The 18,505-nt window shown below is 36.6% G+C and overlaps 1 protein-coding gene across 7 annotated transcripts in view; it reads left to right on the top strand.

Annotated features, from left to right (window-relative positions):
• Window positions 1–467: 467 nt before the first annotated feature.
• LOC131144471 (cation-chloride cotransporter 1) overlaps window positions 468–18,505 on the top strand; it is a 131,885-nt gene continuing 113,847 nt past the window's right edge. For 6 of the 7 annotated variants that reach the window (XM_058093148.1, XM_058093147.1, XM_058093146.1 and 3 more), the window contains exons 1-3: window positions 474–814; window positions 1,705–1,848; window positions 1,939–2,017. In XM_058093148.1, the coding sequence (XP_057949131.1) occupies window positions 633–814; window positions 1,705–1,848; window positions 1,939–2,017 (405 nt within the window). In that variant the 5' untranslated portion in view covers window positions 474–632. Of the gene's footprint in view, window positions 815–1,704; window positions 1,849–1,938; window positions 2,018–18,505 lie in introns of all 7 variants that reach the window. The other variant, XM_058093142.1, reaches the window with a different exon arrangement.

Raw genomic sequence — 18,505 nt, 5'->3', positions numbered from 1 at the left:
AAAATTGTCAACCTCCATTTTTAGGCATTTGATCAAAATGACCATCATAATAATATAGAGAAGAAGCGATATAAGAATTTATTATAAAAATATTGTTATTAAATGCAACATTTAATTAATGCACTATAATGCATAACAAAAAAAAATTGTGATTGCTAAATTATGTGAATAATATGTTATTGAATAGACTGACATTTTTTTTATTAATACTTTTAGTTAATATTTAAATATTTTTTAATCAACACTTTAAGTAATAAAAAAAATGCTGTTTAACATTTTAATATTTTTTAATCAATGATTAATAGAAATTTTAATTAACAATTTCAATTATTATTTTAAACATCGTCTTAATTATGACATTATTATTTTAAAACTTTTCCAATTTTAAAAGTTTAAGGTATGGTTAGTGGCTAGTGGTTTAAAATGTGACTAGAATTGTAATGTGGTGATATCTCGCTGCACTACCTGACGGACGTGACGTGCTGCTCTATGACCATTCTAATGCATAATTTTCCATTTCTGATTTCCGCACACAGTTCTCTCTCTCTCTCTCTCTCTCTCTCTCTCTCTCTATCTGCGAGCTTCGAGAGATCTCCGTCAATTCAATTTTAGATCTGTGTAGCTCCGTAGCGATGGAAATTCAAATGGATAACGGAGAGATCGGAGAAGGCGGTGGCGGTGAAATCTCTCCACAAAGCGGTCGTAAATACAGACCAGTGGTGGCCCATGACCGCGCTGTTCTCGAGATGTCTTCTTTGGATTCTTCTCCCTCTTCTTCTTCTGCTAGCTTCTCCGCCCGTGAAACTCCTCTTAAGTAATACCTCTCTCTCTCTCTCTCTCTAAATTTGTTTATGACAAGACGGATGAATGCTTGAAATTAACGAACATGGAGATTTGATGCTCTCGAGTCCTTCGATGTGTTGAATTTTATTTTTTATCGGCTTAGATGTTCCTTGAGTAATATGATTAAATGAATTGGCATACTTTGTCAGCATTATGTATTGTCAAATAATAAGTGGTTTCATGCACACATATGTACAATTATGTATTGAACCTATTGATACATGGCAGTTGGTAATTTCTTAAACTCACACTAACTTGTTTGAGCTCTGTGGCCCGTCTCATTTCCCAGAAGGGGGAAAAATTTGTCATGGACTCAGTATTGTATTATTGCAAGCATTAACATATGTTTATAGGGCCAACAAGTCTAACAAAATGGGAATGCTGTTTTTTGAGCATGTTATGATGTGCCATGGAAGTTGAAAATTTATTTTATTGTACGGACATATAATCATGTGAACAAATTTATTATTGAGAATGGGGCAATTAGAGAAGTGACAGTGAAAGATTTGGCGTGGCATTTTGTGAATCCTAAACTAGGTCTTTCTCGATCAGTTATGGTAAGGTCATCATTCCCCATATCCATCATATTCTAGCTTGATTCGTTTAATATGGTAGTCTTGATAGTTTGTGCTTATGTTGTGTAAAATTGTGGAGCCATTCAATTATTGTTGGATGGGGTAAGGTCATCATTCCCCATATCCATCATATTCTAGCTTGATTCGTTTAATATGGTAGTCTTGATAGTTTGTGCTTATGTTGTGTAAAATTGTGGAGCCATTCAATTATTGTTGGATGGTCAAACTGAAGTTTTTTTGTTTCAGGATTATAATGTTTTTCATGTTCATTCTTATGCTGTTCAAGGAAAATTAAAGTTGCCTCACAAGCAAATATGGGTTTGGATGCGAGAAAAGGGTCATCTCCTACAACAACCAATGCCTCACAAAGGGAATCTAAATTGGAATTGTTTGGTTTTGATTCTCTTGTTAATATTCTTGGGCTTAAGAGGTACTTGAATCATTTTTATTTCTTACGCGTTCCTTTATCTTTTTGTGGTATTTGAAATTGTGCAACTTCTTCCTTGATTTGGTATTCTAGTATGACAGGGGAGCAAATTCCTGCACCTTCTAGTCCTCGAGATGGTGAGGATGTTTCTATAACTCTTGGCCGTCCAAAGGTATGTTACTTTTATTTATTGTCACCCTTTCTTGAAAATCTTCCCTCTCATTATTACATGGGTTAGATAAAAATGATGATTAGATATATGCGTGCTTTGTTACAAAAATTTTGAGACAGCTTCTCACCTTTTTTGCAATGTGAGTTTGCTTGGAGTGTATGGAGTATGTTTTTTGGAATTATGGGAGAAAGCTGGGTTTGTCCTCCTTTGGTGGAAGATGTTTTAGAAATGTCCTTCGCAAGCTTTGGTAGAAGGAAGGTTAGGGCAACTTTATGGAAGTGTGAAAAATTAAGCACTTGACCTCACTGTGGTATGTCGATTATAGATTCTTTAAAGAGGCAAGCTTGCAAGAGTTTCAAGGAGACAGGAGGAACAATATGATAATCTCTCTTTTCTTGGGTATTTTTATTTGTTTAATTTTTGAGTGTCTCTGTTTGTCTCGGGTGATCTCTCATTCTCCCTTTAGTAAATTCGTTACTAATTAATGATATCTTCTTTTGTTATCCAAAAAAAAAAAAATGTTGATTAAAATATCAACAAATATATTTATTTATTTTAAATTGAAAAGAATATCACTAAAAGAACAAAGAATCAACACAGTTATCATTCTTAATAGTTTCACTATTGTTTTTGTTTTAGTGAAGCTTAATGATAAAAAAATGCCGTTCTTTTCAAACTTCTACAATTAAATCCCTACTTCTTATTTGTTGCAATTGAGTAATTGCACTTTCTTTAGTGTCACATTGTTGATCAATTGTGTACTAGATGTGAACTTTTGCTAGATCTTTTAGCCACACAATGCTAGATATATTTATTTTTTGACATGGATATAATCGAGGTTATGTTGCATGCCATGTTTCTTTGAAGCCCTCTTATATCTTCTATAAGTTAGAAAGTTTGAGGAAAAAAGAGCAAAATTTATGAATTTGAATAGGAAAAGGCAATTGAAAAAGTCAGAAGAATTCAAAGCCAAATATAAATTTGGCAGTGACATCTTTTGGAAGCTTAAAATGGTTGAAGTGTTAGGCTTCTTATTTGGACTCTGATGTTGTGCACTATGCAAACACTATGTGAGTCTTGGTTGTTTTACTTCATGGAGTTTAATGGGTTAGAGGTTTTTCCATTCTCCATTTTGGACATGGTTTTAAAACAAAGATGTAGGTGCCACCAAAACTTGGAGAAGTGGGCGCTTCATAGTGTCACTGGCCAAACACTTAACATTTGTGAAGAGTCGTGCGACACTAGTTTAGCATGCTAGCTTAACTAGTCGGTTGATAGTAAATGCAATTTCACCACATAAACAAATTTCTAACCACTGAATACAAAATAAGTGGAAGAAGTAAGCAATCATGAAAGCAAATGAGAGTGCTTTTTCGTGGTTAATTGTACAAAAATAATGCAATTCAGTATTCACACGTTCGTAGGATACATGTGTTTAGTGAGTGGGGCAAGTAGGCTGAACACGTGTACTATTAGTGACTTTTATAATAACTAATGAGCACTCACCCTTCCCTAGAGAGCTTTCTATGATATTCTAGTTCTGACTCTAGGAAACAATTGACTAAAGAGTGATACTCTTATTTTATGCAAAGGCATTATCCTATTTGACACTTATGAACTTGTTTTAGCAGCCATGAATATTCTTCAAGCATGCACAACAATACTTAAATTGAAGATACAATCTTCTAAAGCATAATATTTAATGTATTTTGGGTAATTTTATTCAACTTACAACTCTTTTTGACAGGCAAAGTGATTTATATTTGTTTTTAGTCCTCTATTTGCAAAGAAAAGAGTTATATTTCTTGTACTCCTCGCAAATTTAATGATTAAAAATTTTAGAAGTACAATTTGAATTGACAAGTAGTGAATTAAGGATATAAAAAACAAGTACATAACATGAGTTATGTATATTGCACACATTATATATTGATGCTTGGAACAATACATTCACAGTCTCATCTTTGCCATTATTTTAGGTTTGAGATTAGAATCATCTCCCCACCCTTATGGACAAAATTAAATAAATTTCCCCAGATATATGATTTATGTCATTCCTCTCCAAAGGTCTAGTATTGAAATAGGATTTTGAGAAAATTACGATAGGGTAAGTTGGAGTTTCTTGGATAAGGCGACGGCTAGAAAAGGTTTCGGTCAGAGGTGGAGGAAATGGATTAGAGGGTGCTCATCCTTTGCGGTCTTCTTTGTCTTAGTAAACGATGAGACTAACTCTTGAGTTCATGCATCCAAGGGTCTAAGATAGGGGGATCCTCTTTCCCTTTTTCTCTTTACCATTGTGATTGATGCATTGAGTAGGATGGTTGAGAAAAATTGATAGAAGGTTGGTGGAGGGGATCAAATAGGGTATGGGGATTGTATCATTACGCATCTCCAACTCGTAGATGATACTATTTTCTTCGTCATAGATAACATGGGTTGCTTCTCTACTTTGCTAACTATCTTATAGGAGTTTGAGAAAGCTTTTAGGTTAAAGATCAATTTATCTAAGAGTGGTTTAGTTGGCCTTGGCATTGATGTCGAACCTTTTGTTAGGATTGCAGGTTGTGCTTTTTTGACTTGGTCGATTAATTATTTAGAGGCAATCTTTATGTTGACTCTTTCTACGATCTTGTTTTTGAGAGAGTGGCTAGGAGATTGGGTGGGTGGAAAGGAGCTTTCTTCACCTCAGGGGGTCTTGTCACTCTTATCCATGCATATCTATCCTTTCTTTTTCTCTTTTTAGAATTCATGTGAATGGCATGGAGGCTTGAGAAATTGATGAGGGACATCTTGTGGTTGACTAGGGGAGAGAGTAATAGAGATCACTTTGTAGGTTGGGAGATTGTGTGTAGATCAGTAGGTCTAAAAGGGAGGGTGATATGGGTCTTGTAATGTGGTGTCCAAGAACATTTCTTTGGTGGGGAAATGGTTATGGCTCTTTCCTTTACAGCTTAATTCTCTTTGGCATAAGGTAATTTGTAGGAAATTTTGCCTACTACAAAATGGGTGGGATGCTAAAGTTGGGGTTAATATTACTCGTGCGGGTCCTTGGAAGTTCATGTCTCACATTTATGATTATTTATTTCCAAAAGTCTAGTATATGGTGGGTAATGGGGAGTGTATTCATTTTTGGGAGGATCTTTGGGTTGGGGAGATGCCTTTGGCTATTGCTTTCCTTTGTTCATGATACCCCTATTTATTTTTTTATTTTTAATTTTACAGGGGAATAGTCTCTCTTGGTATTTCTATTTTGGGAAAAATCTTAATGATAAGAGAGATTAATGAGTTTGCTCTTTTAACTTGTTTCCTTGATTCTTTCACGCTCATATGGGGAGTGATAAAAGGGTTTGGAGTTTATATCCTTCCAAGGAATTCTCTTGTAAACCTTTTTTCTCCTACTTGACTAGCGATCCTAATGCGTACCTTTTGGTTGGTATATTTTGATTTGGAGAGCTAAGGCTCCCTTAAAAATAAAGGCTTTTATTTGGATTGCTGTTTTCAAAAGAATTAATATTAATTATTTGCTTCAGAAGAGAAGGCCTATTAAGGCCCTATCTCCGGATATTTGTGTCCTTTGTTTAAGGAGTGGTGAGACTTGTTCACATTTGTTTCATCATTGCCCTCTTATTGGGTTGTTCAGAATTACTTTTTTGGTATTTTTGGTGAAGATTGGGTTTGTCCCTCCTCTTTAATGGCTTTTTATACGATCACATTTTGGGGTTTTTGTCACATCCTTGTTTTTGGCGTGTGGCCGGCCATGACTCCATCTTAAATCCAATGGAGTCACTAGGCCAAGGCAAGAATTTGTTTTACAAATCTTTATTTGGAAAAAAGTTAAAAGCCAATTATCAGTGAACATTTGTTGAAAACACAAGACATATATATATATATATATATTTTTGGATACGCTGAGTGTCTTGGGCTTACGCGCCAGACTAATCCCACGCCTACGCCAGCCGTGCTCTCAGCCAACATGTAGGAGGTAAATCGCGGATGTGCGCTGCAGGCGGCAGGGTTTGAACCCTATATTTCACCTTTGTCCAAGGTCGTCTGGTGAACCTCCTTACCACCTGAGCTTATGCTCGGGGGCACAAGACATATATATTTTATAATCTGCTAAATACGTTTTTCATTCAATGAGAAGCTGTTTACATTGGGCTGTATTTTACATACTACATTGTGAAAAATGTTGTAGCATACAACTCTTTGCCCTAACTCTTATGCTATTTATGTTTTAGCATGACCTTTAAACTTGCTTTCATCTAAGCCCCTCCTACCACTAATAAGTTGAATGGAGTTTCCAATATCAGTTAACACAACTCAAATAAATGAATAAAATGCCTAGTATGAACTTGTTTATTGCAAAATAAAGCAAGTCATGCTAATTTATGAAAGTAGTTTAATTTTATTGTGCCTAAAGGGTATGGTTATCATAGTTTTGGTAAAGGGAAGGATAGGAACATGGTCTTAAATTTCCACGAAACTGTCGAAATTTCCGATTTCCGTCACCCTCGAAATCGAAATGGCTGTTGATTTCCGTCTTGCATAATTTCTGTTGAAATCTCAATGAATCATCCGAAATTTATCGAAACCTCGAAATTTTAGCGAAATTTGTCGAAATTTATCGAAACCTCGAGAGTGAAGTGAAATTTCTCTTTTAATTTATTTTATTGAAACAAAAGGTTATCACAAGTGCTTTTGAAATTATATGAAAAAAATAAACTTAGAGTAATATTTTATTTAACCATTCATGTCTAAATTATCAATATTTGTATAATAAATAATATTTAAATGATTTATGAATTTCATTTGCATTAACTAAATATGTTTAATGTACATTATCTTACAAACATGTTTGATACACGTACTATTTTACAAACTTTTCCACCTCATACAAAACATAGATGTATTTAATTTGTAATATATTAGTCTTAAAACTTATATTTTTATGTTTGTTAACCATTTCTAAAGTTTCACAAAGAATTCCATGCTTGACTACTAGTTTTCGTTATTTTTTCAAATCGAAATCGAAATCGACATCGAAATCAAAATTTCCGTGGAAATTTCCGTACTTTTGGAGCTTCGAAATTTGAGTCGAAATCGAAATTTAAGACCTTGGATAGGAAAGCCTTGTGGTGATGCACTGTTTTGGCTATTATTTGGTGTGTCTGGACGGAGAGGAACACTAGAATTTTCAAAGGGGTGGATACTACTAATAATTTGCTTCAGAGTAGAGTGGTATACCTTGTGTCTTGTGACTTTCGGCTGACGAATTTTTTCGTCATGTTTCTTTGGGAGACCTGCAACAGAACTGGTTGGCTCTGCTTCATTGAGTTGCCTTTTATTTTATGATGAACTTCTGTTATGATTTATTATTATTGATGTAAAGGAAGGATTTTTATTCTCCCAGTTCTTTTTTTCATTTTTTCTTTTCTTTCTTTTTGCTGTTTTACATTCTTCTCTCATCTAATAAATTTTTTGTTTATAAAAAAATATCATTCCTCTCCTACTAATGAAGGAGATGCAAGGTCTCCCTCTTGACTGCATCTTGGATCATACCCGAGGTTGGAAGGGTTTGGATTTGTAAGTGAATAAGCTTCATTATATAAGCATATGTAGGATAGGGATCATAATAATTTTGATAGAAAGATTTCAAAGTACAGAAGTCAATTTCGAGGATGGGGTTGATGTGGAGGGACAAGTACTGTCGTATGGTAAAAGGGGTAGGTTGTGGAAAGGAGTTGTCGAGTGTGTCACCATGCTCAGAGCTTGAAGTCAAGGGGCAGTGAGAGGAAAATTCACTAATTCCTTTTTACCAAATCCCCTCTTTTATCACAGGAAAAATCATAAGCGTACTCATATTGTTCTTGAATCTCATCCAATAGCAATCCCCCACCACAGTCAAACTGACTAATATCATCACTTTCTGAATATGAAAAATCCCCCCATTTCTTTACCATCTTTCCTTTACTAGCATCCTTACTACATCCAGCCTTTTCATTAGCATTAGGGTCTTCCACAATACTAAACTCTCCATCATGATTTCTCCTTAGTATCTTTGTCACTGACTAACCAGAATTTTCTCTCTTATCTTCAAAACCTTCTTCATTTTAGCACCCAGACAAGCTGTCTTCTGATGAGCATAAACCTTGTTACCCTCAAATCTGTCAGTGTTAAGACAACAATCATCAGATTTCTCTCCAAATACAGCTTCATCATTTTTACTCCTTTCCACACCACTTTCTATTACCTCTTTGAAACTTGACACAATTTTAACACTACAATCTTGTTTTGAATCTAATAAGCTAGCATTCTGAACTTGCTCCGAATCTTGGTCAGTTTGACTCGTATCTTTGAGAATTGGGCGCTGGATTTTGATTCAATTTGCAGAGGGTATAGAGTCCTCCTTCTCTATGTGCATCTTTTGAGATTAAGGAACAAACTTATGGGCTTGCCCAATTTCTGGAGCCAACAAGGGAGTGCTCAGGTCACCATTACCCCGAGCATGGGCTTGATTACCACCATGACCCTTCTGCTAAAAGCTCATATGAAGAGAGCCTCCCTTTGTATCCAAACAAAAGCCTGAATCAAACTTTCCTAGACATTTGGCCTATTCAAATAATTGGCCCAATTTAGTCAAAAAAGATATACCTCCTTTTCAATTGCTTGGGTCAGGTCCAAAACAAGGAGCATACAGCCCATCCCAATTCTATTTGTGGCCTCTTTCCCGAATGCAAACCTAGCCACCTCTGTGATGATAGCAACTCCATTCGGAACCCCAGCTACCTTCTCATTCTAATTGATCAATGGCCCTAGGTTTGTTCAGATGTAGCACACCTCCACACCAAAAGCACAACTCTTCTTTCCTGGTTAACAGACCCTGAATTCCATAATGAACTTGTCTACCGCGATCCTTACCTTCATTTTTTTTTTTTGCATTTGAGCACCACCTTACTCCACAATCAGGGACGTGAAGAACTATCAGACCTACACCTCTAGAGTGCTCATGAAAAACCTTTGCCAATTTAGCAAAAATCACTTGCGAAGCTTCGCCACCCATCATCTTTTGCACCACTAGGAATAAAATTACAAGAAAGACGAGTTCTCCCTAACCTTGTCTAATTGCCCTTCAAAGGATTTTCCTTTGATCAGAATCTATTGCTTCAGCATATCCTACCACAAAAAAATCCATAGCACCAAAGGCACGAGAGGGAAAGAGGAATGTTTCACGAGAGGGGGGGGGGGGGAGAGAAATAGAAAGAGCAAGACATTTTCTAGGGCTTAAAAATGCAAAAGCCCTTATGAGCCGAACTACAAAGATGCTTGCAAATGGTTTTGTTCTTTTGGACCCTCTTACTTGTTGATGTTATTGGGGACTTGCTGTCCTTCCTTTGGGCGGATAGGCATTCTTGGTCTTTTATTCTTCGGGGGCATATTCTTGCAATCGTTGTGACTACTTGATTAATGCAAATATTTCCTTTCCACTTCATAAAATTGCTTGGAAGGCTGAAGTTCTTTTAGAGGTGAAGGCTTTAATTTGGTTTGTTGTTCTTGATAGAGTTGTAATGTTAGAGATGGGGGAGAGAACAAGAGAAGAAGAGAAGAGAAGAGAAGAGAAGAGAAGAGAAAAGGAGGAAAAATTGAATGTCAGTTTCTTGGAGTCTGTACAGCTCTTGGTCTGCCCTCATATATTGCTAATAATAAAGTCTTTAAGCCTTAAGGACAAAAATAACTCCTTTAACACAACCTAATAACAAAAATAACATATTCTCTTCTAACACTCCCCCTCAATTAGTCATTGCTACTGATGACAATATCAACGATATAAATTACTAAGAGTACAATGCGTGTCTTGTTTTTGTGGACAAAAATCAAATGATCAGAGTAGCACTCGATAAAGCCAAATGTGAATAGTGTAACTGACTTTACATCAGCAAATCACCATGAAAACGCACAACTTTCCTACTAAGGATGCTGCACAACCTAACCAAACAGAAGGGTGTCCTTAAACAACTCTCAGACCAACCATAAACTCACATTTGAGGACTGATTAGAGGAGGATTAACGAAAAAGAGAGTATCAAAATATATTCAGATAAATCAGATTTGAAAGAGATTACTGCTCTGATACCGTAGAAAGTTAAAATGGAGGAGAGAAGAAGAGAAGAAGAGGAGAAGGGAAAGGGGGAAAATTTGGCGGCAATTTCCTGGAATCTATGTAAGCTCTAGCCTCTAGGTCTGCCCTCTTATTTACTATTAACAATAATAAAGTCTAAGGACAAAAACATCTCTATTAACACAGCCTAATTACTAAAATAACATATTCTTTTCTAAGAAGATTAGCCTCGACTATTTGTTGCAAAGTAGGAGATCTTCAGAGGCACTTTCTCCTGATATATGTTTTTGGTTTGCTTGGAATATATGGAATAAGCTTTTTGGTCTTTTGGGAGAAAATTAGGTTTGTCCGAAGTAGGTGGAGGATTTGTTGGCCACTTCTTTTTCTAGTTTTGGTAAAAGGAAGGATGCTAAAACTTTGTGGATTTGTGCAGTTTTCACAGTTATGTGGGCTTTATGGATTGAACAAAATGCTCGTATATTTTATAGGGAAAAATAAAAAAACTGAATGTATCTTTGTTACTGGGGAAGATTTATTCTTTGGCCTCTTTGTTGGGCTTTTGTAGGTTGTTTTTAAAAGGGGTGAGGTTTTCTGGTATCCTATGGGGTTGGTTGGCGTTGTTAGTTTGATCGTTTGGGTTTTGTTTGTTTGTTTTTCTTTGAGAATTGTATTAAAAGAGAGGAGAATGTACATCTAAAAAGTAGAAAGAGAAAGGAAAAGGAAAAAAAAAAAAAGACTGGGAGAATAAGAATTCCTCCCTTTACATCACTAGAAACTAGTTACAAAGAATGTAACCTAAATAGAGAAACAAACTCAATGTAATAGGGCCAACCAGTCCCTTGCTAGTCTTCCAGAGAAACATGGTGAAAAAAACCATTTGCCAACATCCACAGTGACGCAAGATATACCGCTGTACTCCAAAGCAAATTGTTAGCAGTAGGCACACCTTTGAATATTCTAGCATCCCTTTCCAACCAAACACACCAAATTATAGCCACAAGGGTGCAACGCCATAGAAGTTTCCTATCCTTTCCTTTTGCCAAAACCCCTAAAAGTAATGGTGTAAAAGGCCTTCAAAGTGTATGGATAGACCCAATTTTCATCAAATATACTAAACGACTTATTCCAAATAGCCAACATGAAAGGGCAATGAAGAAAAATATGTGTACAAGTCTTTCACTCCTCATACAAAGGACACAAATGTTGGGGGATAGGGCCTTATTAGGTCTTCTCTTCTGAAGCAAATCATTGCTATTAATTCATTCAAGTATTGCAGTCCAAATAAAAGCTTTTATTTTTGAGGGAGATTTATCTTTCTAAGCCAAAGTATACAAAGCAAAAGGATCTATAGTAGAATCACAAGTCAAGTAGGCGAGAAAAGATCTACAAGAGAATTGTTTTATTGTTTTTGTTATATTTTTATTTTCTCCCTTTCTCTTTTCTTTCTCTTGTGTGGAGGATTTCTTGTTCTCCTTGAACATTCTTCTTTCTCTGATAAATTCATCTGGTTTTGCTAAAAAAAAACAAAAAAAGGAAGTGTATTTAGTAGCACTTACAAGTTGCATGTATATGTAATTGAAAACTGCGGTGTTTATCAATTATCTACTAATGCTAATAATCATCGCAAAGCTGGCAATCATTTTGAAGTGCAAGTTTTGCTGTATCAATTGCCTCACTTATAAAATTCATGGTTGATTTCTCGTCTCTATAAGCTAGTTTAATACTTTAACCGAAAATTCTTGCACTTTTGTTATATCTTTAGCCTTTTGCCAAAACTGTTTCCTTTATGTGATTTTTCGACATCATATGTTGGGCTTTACTATATCTTTCGAAACTTTTAATTTTTCTAAGCGTCTGATATGAACATTTCCTTCAAGGCTTTATCGTGCTAAGGGCACAACACTGGGGCATATTGAGTAATGACAAGAGGAAACAACTTTCTATTAGTTGTGAATTTCTTCATGAAATGTATTGTCAAAGTATGATTGTAAATAAATTGTCATTGCATCATCTAAGACCTTAACATTACTTACCAACGTCCTCTAATATAAGATTGATGTAATGTTGGTTGGGCCATGTTAGGTCCTTTCTAGATTAACAATTTTCCCCATTCATTATTAGTGAACACATGAACAATATATATTTTCTAACACCTTCTATCTTGTCATCCGTTAATCTGAAATCAAGATTTTGTATTTAATAATCTTCCTCTGATAAGGTGCCAAGAGAGTTTCCTGTGGAGGCAGGCTGCTAAATATGGAAGTTCTTGGGTTGAGCAGGAGACTAAGCCTGCTGAAGGTTAGGGTAAGGATTGATTAGGCAGTTGTTTGCATTCAGAGATGGTGCATAAATTTGGAGATTGTAATGCGGAAGTGAAGGCAGCAAGATGTATAAGAGTTGGACAGTGAGGTAGAAGGGGTTTAGTAAGAATAGCTAATGATGGTATGTTTTCTAATATGCAGATGAATAAACTCTTTAGAAAGACTTAGACGAGAATTTTTATGTTAAGGAGTCTCATAATTGTTCTTAGCAAGGAGTAGAGAAGGATAATGGAAGAAGTCATGTTGAGAAGGAAAAGAGATGGGGGCATATTTCGGAAAATGATGGTGAGTCTGATAGTGATTTTGTATGTGATGGTGGTTTATTACTGAATAAGCCATGTGAACAATTTGATTTTCATTTTCATTCTTCTAAATTAATTGGGTGATAATACCCATGTGCCCCCTAATGATGGTAGAGGGGACTGCAAATGTGGGCTTTTCAATAATGGGCCAAGAAGGATTGTTTGCTCATGGTTTGAGAAGGGTTAAATTAAAGTGGTATCAAAACCTAGTGGTCAAATGAGTAAGTTAGTTGGATTGGAGTTGCGCCCACGCGCGCCGCGGGGGGGGGGGGGGTGCGGTGGCGGGGGGGAGGAGTTAGAAAGGAGGGTGGGCAAAGCTCTAAAGAAAAATTGAATGGAGAGGTACTAAAGACACAGTGCTTGGAAGATTCTAAGGGGATAATATGAGGATTGCACCACTCGTTACCGAGCCACAACTATCTTTCGATTCAGCCGATGGGATGTTAGAAAGGGAGGTGGAGATTCCTAGGAGTGGGGGGCAAGGTAGAGGAGGTATCCGATATAGAAGATGATTTGAGCGGCTTTTATGAATTTGAGAAGGAATTGTTGGTGGATCAATTGAGAGCTGATTTAACCTTGTATGAAGAGGAAGCTATGGCTCAATTAACAAAGGAAATATCGGAAGGATAGGGAGTGGAAGCTTTAGGGCAGGGTGATTAACTTACACTAACCACACAGCTGTATAGGGAAGAATGTATTCAATTGTTCTCTAAAACTACGCAAGGAGGGACTAATGATATTAAGTATAATTTAAATTAGATGAAAGAATTGATAGATATGGGGTCTTTGTCCCCTATCCGTGAGCCTAATTCTGATTAGGTGGACTTTGATGATATTCTTTCGGTTAAAAGGGGGGTAACGATGAAGAGGCTGCTTTTTCTATGGCTGGTCTGAACTCGTACAAATATGGAAAAAGGTATTCTTCCCCTTTTTGTTCAATTTGTTATTGCTTCTGACACTTTATGCCACAGGGAGGGTTTTTCTAGGGTTAGCACTTCTACTATTGGTTTGGGGGGTAGTGAGAGAGACATTCTAGATCTAAGCAAACTCCTTGAGGACCTGGGTTTGAAATTAATTAGTGCAGTAGGAATTGAGGTGAAATTGCTAGTGAGTCCTAGAACTTATAAGTTGAAAAAAAGAAGGTGTAGAAAGAACTTTAGAATTTGGTTTCTTCTATTTGCCATAGGGGAGGGGACGTAAGGGAGTTGGGAAGGGGGGTAAGCAAGTGAAATTATGAAAATCGTCAATTGGAATGTTAGAGGAATATGAGATTATAGAAAGAGGTGGTTAATAAAAGACGTCCTGCTTAGATACTCCCTTGATATTTTTTTTGATTCAGGAGGCCAAACTTGAGAATGTTGATGGGCGGGTGGGTTGTTAGAGGGATTTGGGAAGGTCACAATAAGGACTGGGCCTTCTTTCTTCCTCGAGGCATGGTCTTAAATTTCCACGAAATTGTTGAAATTTTTGGTTTCTGTGACCCTCAAAATGGGAATGGCAGTTGATTTCCATCTTGCAAAATTTCCATCGAAATCTCAACGAATCATCGAAAATTTATTGAAATCTAAAAATTTTAGGGGAACTTGTCGAAATTTGAACTATGTAATGAAATTTACTCGGGATTCAAATGAGAGATTTAGGAGTGAAGTGAAATTTCTCTCTTAAATTATTTTATTTTTTTCAATCAAAACAAAAGATTATTACAAGTGCTTTTGAAATTATATGAGAAGATAAACCTACAACAACATTTTATTTAACCATTCATGTCTAAATTATCATTATTTGTATAATAAATGATATTTAAATGATTTATGAATTTTATATGTATTAACTGATTCACTAAATATGTTTAATGTACATTATCTTACAAATATGTTTGATGCACATTATATTACAACTTCTCCACCTCATACACAACATAGATGTATTTACTTGTAATATATTAGTCTGAAAACTTACATTATTATGTCTATCAATCATTTCCAAAGCTTCATAAAAGAATTCCATGCTTTACTACTTATTTCCATTATTTTTCCAAATCGAAATCGAAATTTCCTCGAAATTTTTTGTACTTTTGGAGCTTCAAAATTTGAGTCGAAATTGAAATTTAAGACCTTGCTTGAGGGTTAGCGGGTGGTATTTTGGTAATGTGGGATACTCGCTCTATTGTTAAAGTGGATAGTCTAGTAGGTTTTTTTTTTTTGTTTTTTCGTTTGGGTTTTGATAGATGTGGGGGGCTAGTGTCATTGGTGGGTTTCATCGGTGTATGGTCCTTTTAGACCAACCCTTAGTTGCTCTTTTTGGGCTGAGCTTTTTTGTGCTCCTAATTGGATTGTGGGAGGTGATTTTAATGCAGTGAGGTTTCCCCAAGAGAAGAAAGGAGGTTGGGGTTATTAGGGAGTGTGGTTCGAGAGACCTTTCCTCTCAATAATACTAATTTTACGTGGTCGTTGGGCGGGGCTAGAGCGGTGATGAGTAGGCTTGATGGATTCCTTTTCTGTATGGAGTGGAAGGATGAGTTCCCTAATCCCTCTCAATCGATTTTACCTAGGCCCACTTCTTATCACTTTCCCGTCTTGTTGGAATTGAGAAAGGCTGCTTGGGGAACTACTCCTTTTAGGTTTGATAATATGTGGTTGGATCACAATTCCGTTAAGCCCTTATTCATGAATTCTTGGAATGAGGATGTGGAGAGGGGTTGGGAAGGATTTAGGTTCATGAAAAAACTTAAAAGGTTAAAAGAGAAATTGAGAGATTGGAATAGGGTGTTTGAAGACTTAAGATTTAGAAAGGCAAGTATATTAGGAGAGTTGGTTGTGTTAGGAAGGGAGAAGATAATAATCTACCGGGGGAGGAAGAGATTAGAAGAGTATATCTTTGAAGCATGTGTTGGTTGAGTTAGATAGGAAGGAAGAAGATAATAATCTATTGGTGGAGGAAGAGATGAGAAGAGTATCTCTGAAGAATGAGTTGGAAGAGGTGATTTTTGAGGAAGTGAGAAGTTGGAGGCAAATACGAAGTTTAAATGGATCAGAGATGGTGATTGTAATTAGATTTTTTCATAGGATAGTGACAAGGAAAATGAGGAAGAATTTGATTAGGGAGTTGGGAGTGGATAGGGGGGGTCATTATAACTGATTAGAGTCAAATTGCTGCTGAAATCACTGCGTTTTTATTCTAATTTGTATTGTGAGGAGGATGTTAGCAGACCTATGATTGAAGGATTAGAGTGGGACCCTTTGTCATGCAAGGAGGTGGGTTGGTTGGAAAGACCTTTCGAGGAAGAGGAAGTGAGGGCCACAATTTTTGGGATGGAGAGGGATAAAGCTCCAGGACCGGATGATTTCAATATGGATTACTTCCAAGATTGTTGAAAGTTGGTTAAGGATGATTTGCTTAAGATCTTTAATGAATTTTACGGGAATGGGATTTTAAGCAAGAGTATGAATTCCACTTTCTAAATCTTGTGCTGAAGAAGAATAAATCTATTAAGATTTCAGACCATAGACCTATTAGCTTAGTTTTTAGTGTTCATTAAATCATCACTAATAGGCTTCAGTACTGTGCTTGATAGGATTATTTCTAAGGCTGAGTGCTTTTGTTGGGGGTAGGCAAATTGCGGATGCGATTTTGGTTGCTAGTGAGGTTGTTGAGGATATTGGGAGAAGGAAGAAGAAGGGTATAATCTTTAAATTGCATTTTGAGAAAGCTTATGATATAGTGAACTAGGATTTCTTGGATAAAATCTTTGTGAGGAAGGGGTTTTAAGAGAGGCAGCGGCATTGGATTTAAGGCTGTTTGCTTAATGTGAGCTAGTTGATATTAGTAAATGATGAATCTAAATCTTGGTTTAAGGTTACGAGAAGGATTAGGCAAGGAGACCCTCTTTCCTAGTTTTTGTTTGCTTTAGTGGCTGATTCTTTAAATAGGATGGTGGATAGGGCAGTGGGTAGAGGTTTAGTGAAAGGCTTGGAAGTGGGGAGAGAGAGGGTCAAGGTTTCGCACCTTCAGTTTTCTGATAATACTATCTTTTTTCTAGAGGATCATAAACCATCCTTAAGAATATTTTGGGTCTCCTTCACGTTTTCGAGAAGAATCCTGGCTTAAGATTAATGTTGGTAAGAGCAGTATTGTGGCTATCAATGGTTGTTGAGAATGTTAGGGAGCTATTTGTGGGAGTGGGGTGTAGTGTTTTGGGTTGGCTGCTGTCTTATCTTGGGGTTCCTTTGGGGGTAACCCTAGAGCTGCTAGCTTTTAAGATTTTTGTGGAAAGGGTTTCTAAGAGATTGAATGGGTGGAAAGGTGCTCTTTTTTTTTTTCCCATGGTGGTAGAAATACTCCTATCCAGGCCTGTCTTTCTAGTATCCCTTTATATCTTCTTTCGATTTTTAAGATTCCAATGGGGGTTGCTGATAATATTGAGAAATTATGAGGAATTTTTTGTTGTTGGGGGTAAGGGGTGGTAGGGATCATCTAATTAGTTGGGGAGTGGTGGTTAGGTCTAAATATGAGGGTGGTTTGGGTATTGGAAATCTGGTGTCTAAAAACACAACCCTTTTGGCTAAATGGCTTTGGTGGTTTCTGCTGCAGACTTCCTCTCTTTGGCATTTGGTTGTTAGAAGTAAGTATGGATTAGATGAGAATGGGTGGGATACTACTTTGAGATTTAGACGTTTTTCGGGTAGTCCGTGGAAAGCTATCTCTCTGAGTTATCCCCTTTTCATTCCCTATATTAAATTTCTGGTGGATAAAGGTAGTAATATCCGGTTTTGGAAAGATCCTTGGTTGGGGAGAGCTGAAGAATTTTTCCCTGTCAGGAACAAAAAGAGTAACAAAAGGGCCTAAAGTTAATAATCAAACAGGAAAGAAAGGGGGGCCAGCTCCCCAAAAATCCTTATGAAGATCGCATCTTGGAACATTAGAAGCCCCTAAAGCAAAATGGGGTGACTGACCTCATTAGAAGAAGCAAGGTAGATGTGTTTGGTGTTCTGGAATCCAATTTCTCTATGGATAGTCTTGATACTTTTATGTAGAAAAAATTGCCGGGGTGCTGTCAAGTGAATAACTTTACTCACCATACTGCAGGAAGGATTTTTGTTTTATGGAATCCCAGGAAGGTTCATCTTCAAGTGATTGGTAACAATGCTCAAATGATTCACTGTTCAATAAAATGCCTAGTCACTTTAAACTGGTTTTATACCAGTTTTGTTTATGGTTTCCACGCCTTTACGCCTAATCTCGGAGCAGGATGAGTTCATTTCTTCTTTTATTGTTGATTCAGATGGTCCTTTGCCTTCCTGGGATTTCCACTTCCACAGATCGTTAAATGATAAAGAGATGGGAGAGCTGTCCCTTTGCTAGTCTGGTTGAATAATTGTCGTTTTTTTTAGAGGAGGATAGGCGGTCTTGGTCTCTGGATCCTTCAGGGGTTTATTCGTGCAAATGTTTTTGTGATTTTTTGAGTAGATCAATATTTTTTTTTCCACTCTATAGTTACATTTGGAAGGCCAAAATCCCCTTCAAAATTAAGGCTTTTATCTGGTTGGTTGCGCTCGATAGAATTAATACCAATAACTTGTTGCAGATTAGGAAACCTTTGAAGGGCTACATCTCCTGACTTATGTGTTCTCTGCTTTAATTGTTTAGAATCATCATCACACTTGTTCATTCATTGGGACTATGCTTGGAGTGTTTGGAATAAGCTTTATTATGCATTTTGGGTGAATGTTGGGTGAATTCTAAGACAGTGG

Source organism: Malania oleifera, chromosome 12 (genome assembly GCF_029873635.1).
Source record: "Malania oleifera isolate guangnan ecotype guangnan chromosome 12, ASM2987363v1, whole genome shotgun sequence".
NCBI lineage: Eukaryota > Viridiplantae > Streptophyta > Magnoliopsida > Santalales > Ximeniaceae > Malania > Malania oleifera.
The sequence above is the reverse complement of the archived record's forward strand: the minus strand, read 5'-3'. Positions and strand labels throughout refer to the sequence as shown.